The following is a 6,083-nucleotide window of genomic DNA, read 5'->3' as shown; positions in this document are numbered from 1 at the left end:
TTTTAAAATTTCAGTGAGACTTTTATAGTTACCCATGGAAGTCCTGACAGGCCCCAGCGAGGCCAGAGTGTAAGGCAGAGGCCACATCCTGGTGGCCTGTTTGCCAGGTCCACCCTGCAGATGTGTTACATTTTGTTTGGCCTTTCAAGTGTTTAAAGAAATTGTTTTTCTGAATTTTTTAGACAAGAATTTTGCAATCTGGAGAATTCACACACACATCTAAATTTCCTGTTTCTCTTGAGAAATCTATCTGACTACAAGGGGCAGGGACAGGATCCTATGTGAACCTTCACCCTTGTCACAAGAGCCCACGGGTCACCTGCAGGGTGCACCTCACTCACTGATGGAAGTTGAGTTTGTGCCTCTGCAGACTGACTCTGTGTGCTCTCTTTTCCCACAGGGGAAGCCTGGAGAGTGATTCCTTCCTTGCCATGGGAAGTCTATGATCAATATACAGATTCTATTTGTTTTGTCAGGTTCAAAGCCACGCTGGAAATTTCTGTTGAGTTTCTTTTAGACATTTTGACACTCATTTGACCAGTCTCCGTAGCACAAATCTTTGTCCTTGAATCAGATTTTTGGAAACAGTTAAAGGAAAATTTGGAGCCAAGTTTGGGGTAAAAAATATGTGACTATGAAATAGTGAAAACCTGTTTCTCTTGGGTGGTTTGTAAGCTGACTCAAAGGTAATTAAACCAAAAAAAAAAAAAAAAAAAAAAAAGAAGAAGAAAGAAAGAAAGAAAAAAGCTCAGTCATGTTTTGAGGGATGGCTTTTACCTCTCCCAGATGTCAATTACCTTTTCACTAAACTTTGAAAATATCTTATTTGTAACTCTATTATGCATCTAGGACTTGGGTTTTAATTTTTTGTTGTTGCTGTTTATTGTCTTCACTCCCTTCAACTACTTGAGAAATGTGTACTTTTATTCATCTTGGTATGGTATACATAGTTGGAAGCCAAAGAGTGAATTGAAAGATTCATTATTGAGTGAATGAATGAATGAGTCAATATAAATAGAAAGCATCTTAAATTTGACTATTTTAAAGGGAGTAACACACACTTTATATCTGTTAAATATCCATCCTGTTTTTTGTTTGTTTGTTTTAAGATTTTATTTATTTGACAGAGAGAGAGAGAGAGAGACAGCGAGAGAGGGAACACAAGCAAGGGGAGTGGGAGAGGAGAAGCAGGCTTCCCAGCAAGCAGGGAGCCCAATATGGCGCTGGACCCCAGGAACCTGGGATCATGACCTGAGCCCAAGGCAGATGCTTAACTCCTGAGCCACCCAGGCACCCCTCTCTTCTCACCTTTTTTTTTTTTTAAAGAATGTTTGTATACATCTGGGCAGTCAAAATGAATTGACGATTGTCTTTGGAATGTATCACTTTCTTTGGTTCCCAAAGTCGGTCCCTGGCATCGCAAAGCAGTTGAAAGTCACTGGTTTGCCCTTGACCAATAAGAATCACTTCCCTACACCCTTGTGGTTTTTCTGATGAGGAAGGAAAAGTGAAAGTTGTAGAATCAAAGGTGAATCAAAACCCATCAAGAATTATAGTTTACCGTTCGTGTCCTCGTTTAAAAATAAAGTATCAAAGTATAAAATGTTCAATACTGCTAACCAAGGATCAGCGTCAACCTCAGGATGAGGCAGCATTGACACTTTGAAGCCTTCACCACAGAAAGACTAAAGGAACTACTAAGTAAATAGATGAAGGCAAGATCAGCAAGAAAAACCCAGAAGCCACATAAAACCGCGGAAAACCGAGTATCCCTGATGCAAGAGTGCTTTAGTTACACCAGGTATTTTAAGGTGGGTTATTCCTTTCCCAGAGTAGCGGAGCAGTGGGTAGCAGGACTCTGAGGCAATTTTCGCTTGTTCTACGCAGGAGAAAGAGGTCGCCTCGTCCCACCCCAGACCCTTCCAGCCTCTCCGCGCGTCGCAGCACAGACACAGGTCGCCCCGCTGAGAAGCCGCACCGGCCGCGGCTGCATCCTTCTCCTCCGCCTCCCGCTCTATTTTGGGGCCCCATGATCTCATGCCCTCTGCAGACCACACTCTGCAATTCCAGCCTAGCCCGCGCCGCGAGGCCACGCAGGGCGATTCCTGCAAGTGTTCGGAAGGTGCCCCGGGGCGCGGGGAGGGGAAGGCTTTGGGGGAAGTTAAAGACGCGCCCACGTAAAGGACCCAAAATAACCGACACGCAGAGTGCCCGAAATCAGACAGGAAGCCAAATAATCCGGGGCGTTGAGCAGCTTTCCCCTCACTTCTAGCGCTGGGCGACGGGCGCCGGGCCAGGGGTCGGGCGGCGAGGGGCGGGCGCGGCGGCGGGCGGGGCGGGGCCGGCGCGGAGCCTATTAAAGGCGCTGCTGGGCGGCAGGGCCGGAGCGCCGGGGGCCACGATGGAGCGCGGCAGCTGCGCGGGGGGCGGGAGCAGCAGCGGCGGCGAGGGCGGCCGTCCTCCCCGGGAGGGCCCGGCGGGGAACGGCCGCGACCAGAGCGTCGGTCGCGCCGCCGCGGCGCCCGGGGACGTCCAGGCGGCTGAGTCCTTGCTGGCCCCCATGGACCTGGGGGAGGAGCCGCTGGAGAAGGCGGCGAGCGCCCGCACGGCCAAAGACCCCAACACCTATAAGGTGCTCTCGCTGGTAGGTCCGCGGCCCGGCCCCGCGCCCGGGAGGGCGGGGAGGGCGGCGCCCGGCTCCTGCGCCCCGAGCGCGGTCAGCACCGGGGACCCGGAGAGAGACAGCGCTGCGGCCGCTCCTCTTCACCTGCACGCGCTCGCCTTCGGGCTCGCAGCCCTGCTCGCTGCCCGGTTCCTGCTCTTTGCCTCCGGGGGAGCCGTTCAGCTCACGTGTGCCACGGATGCTTCTGAGGGCCCCGTTTAGGAAACCAGGCTGTGAAAATGGCCATCTTTAGAAATGCCTCTCGTCCCCCAGCAGAATACGAAGTTTGTAGAAGGGGAAAATGACCAGCCCGAAAGTTGTTGGTCTTAGGAAAGACCAGCATTTGTTTTTTTTCCCCTCTTTTAATCTTTTTTTTGGGGGGGGCGACTCTGGGGGTAATGTTGATGACTTTCTTTGCATTAACTGATTTCAGTTGAAAAGATTTAACAGAGTTCTTTAAGTTTTATCAGAAGCTTTAGGAAATGCCTTTTCTTTTGGCTCTGCTTAGGAATTTCCTTGCAGCTGTACAGAAATTCCATCAATATTCATGTTATGCGAATGTGGAGAAACGCTGACGATTCTTTGTCCACTCTTAACAGTAGGTTACATGGTTTTTCATGCTAACAAAAGTAGCCATTATTCCTCTGCTATTGTATTATGACAGTTGCAGGATCCAAGGTAAATTTGATGAAATGTGGCAGGCGGGGGGGTGGGATTCATTCCTATGGTAGGAAATGCTGTGCTAACAGTCAGAGCCTGGGTTCTTGGTTTAGTCAGTAATTGCTGAGGCCTTGTATAACTCTCCCAGACCTCAATTTCTTATTTGTTAAAATGAGGACATCACCTCCATTGCCCATTGCATAGGATTATTATGAAGATCCAATGGGAACGAAGTTTGTGGGGAAGTAAATTGAAAGTTACAAGGAGACATAATCATTTTTATTGCATCATGTGGGAGTAATATCACTTACCTTATGTGTAGAGAATATCTTTTCTGATATTTGAAATCTACTTTCCTTTCATAAGCATTTCCATTTTGACTGTATTTTAGGTATCATGGAGATTTTACAATACTTTGAGGAACCAACATTCCTAGACTAAAGAGATGGTATCATATGCTGAGTAATTAACACTTAAGGCTAAGGTTCAAAGAGTCACAAACCACATAATGTTTGTATCTCGACATATATTTTTGCATCAGGGTGAGAACTTACTTTTGGTCTTTTGAGTCACCTTTTCTGTTTGTGTTAGTGGTCAACCTTCGCTTCTATAACATGATCACTAAAACTATTTAGTATCCATATTTTCGGGTGTTTAGCACACTACCAGGTGTTCAATAATTGTACAGTGAATCTGTGTGCAGTTTATTTATTTATTTATAAAGATTTTATTTATTTATTTGACAGACAGAGCTCACAAGTAGACAGAGAGGCAGGCAGAGGGAGAGGAGGAAGCAGGCTCCCCGCAGAGCAGAGAGCCTGATGTGGGGCTCCATCCCAGGAACCTGGGATCATGACCTGTGCCGAAGGCAGAGGCTTAACCCACTGAGCCACCCAGGCGCCCCTCTGTGTGCAGTTTTAATGTGAAATCATTTCTAAATGCCTATAGCCTTGGAAGGTTGCTGAATTGCCAATTGCTATATTCAGGTTTTAAACCTTTTCCTACTCATTTCCTTATAGCTCCCCAATAGGTATCAGCAAAGGTCTACCTTTGAAATGTGCATTTCGGTCTTTGACACGCAGCATCACCTCCCAAACAGCATTCCATTGTGCTCTCATGATGTAACCAGGGTACTGGACATGGAAGTGTCTGAGTCTGAGGTCTTCCTTTCACAGTCGTACAGTCATGAATGTTTCTTATCCCACTAGGTGGGGTCTTTGTTGTAACACGAATCGTCAAAGAATTCTTACCTTATGTCTTCGATGAAATACTGTGGGACATTAAATATACACCTAAACTCATGGCAATGTTTTTGAAATCTTAATTAGTAACTCAAGTGAGTGTGGAACCTTTTACCCATCCTTCTTTTTCTTCCCTACTTCAATACCCTGCTTCTCCCCTCCCCCTCCACCCCAAATGATGCACTTTTAAAGGGGAAAAATCTCCAGAAGGAATTTGACAATTGACATCAGAGAGTTCTGGGACAAGTCTTCTAGAAAGGAGCTACAATTATGGGATTCCTTTTTTCAAGTTAAACATCCACACAATTTTCATAAAGCTGAAGAAATGGATTGACTGATTACAACCGGGGTTGAGATTACTAGAGGCCATCCACCGATCTGGTCCTCAGCCAAACAGTTTCTATCTAGCAGGATAACTACATGAGTTGCCCTCCAGAGAGAATCAGTGGCAGCTTGGCATTTTTCTGAAGATATTTCAGATCATCTTAAATGATGCAGTAATGTGAGAGTGGATGAAGAGGGGAAGATCCTGTTCTACCATTGCTTCTCTTTGGTATGGTGTTTGAGTCCAGGGAAAGAATTGCAGCAGGCTCTAGTGGCTTTTGGCCCCTGGGCCCTGGAAATGCTCAAGCCCAGGCAGCAAGCCAGACTGCGGAAAACTCAGAGGGCAAGTAGAAGTATTACTCTGGAGATGCTCCAGCAGATGTGGTAAATACTGGATGCCTTTCCTTAGTTCCAAATTAAATTCTGAACTGAAATTTTGACTTCCACTGAGGTCAGACTTGAAGATTTATTTGAAATAATCCTTACTCTCTGGTATCATTTTAGAGGGCGGAGAATTCTCAGCCCCAGTGCAGTACCTTTTTCCATTGACTAGTGAGTGTGTCCTTCTACAGCGTTATTTTGCGTTTGTGACCTTCTGCAGTGCTTATGAATACGGGTCCACCTGTGTGTAAAGGGCTTTGTGGTGGTGGTGGTTAAAGACCACTTTCATCTTTCAGTGAAAGAGTTCTTTGTAAGTGGCAGAGGTCGCCCTTGTTTATCAGAAGTTTCGGTATTAAAGTTACTAATTCGGTAAGCTTTTCTCCCCTTTTTACAACACATTACCTTATATCTAAAATAGGGTATGGAGAACATTCAAGTTAATTCTCTGCTCTTTTTTTAAAGAGTTTTATCTATCTATCTATCTATCTATCTATCTATCTATCTATCTACCTATCTACCTACCTACCTATCTATCTAGAGAGCCTGAGCGGTGGGAGGGGCAGAGGGAGAGGATAGGAGAGAATCTCCTGCAGAGTCTGATGTGGGACTCCATCTCACAACTCTGAAATCAGGACTTGAGTCGAAATCAAAGAGTTCAGATGCTTGCTTAACTCAGCGAGCCACTAGGTGCCCCTAATTCTCTCCTCTTAATGGGACTAGTAATCGGCATTGCTCTTGCGTTGTTGAAATTTAATATCCATCCAACCATTGTTTAGCATATTTCAAAATGACCAGAGCATCTTAGAGCCCAGAGA

The 6,083-nt window shown here is 46.0% G+C and overlaps 1 protein-coding gene across 1 annotated transcript in view; it reads left to right on the top strand.

The window, feature by feature from the left end:
• Positions 1–2,391: 2,391 nt before the first annotated feature.
• The window catches only part of ENPP1 (ectonucleotide pyrophosphatase/phosphodiesterase 1), a 72,806-nt gene continuing 69,114 nt past the window's right edge, over positions 2,392–6,083 (top strand). Inside the window, exon 1 of the mRNA XM_046005844.1 lies at positions 2,392–2,644. Within this exon, the coding sequence (XP_045861800.1) occupies positions 2,402–2,644 (243 nt within the window). The 5' untranslated portion in view covers positions 2,392–2,401. The remainder of the gene's footprint in view (positions 2,645–6,083) is intronic.

Source organism: Meles meles, chromosome 5 (genome assembly GCF_922984935.1).
Source record: "Meles meles chromosome 5, mMelMel3.1 paternal haplotype, whole genome shotgun sequence".
Classification (NCBI taxonomy): domain Eukaryota; kingdom Metazoa; phylum Chordata; class Mammalia; order Carnivora; family Mustelidae; genus Meles; species Meles meles.
The sequence above is the reverse complement of the archived record's forward strand: the minus strand, read 5'-3'. Positions and strand labels throughout refer to the sequence as shown.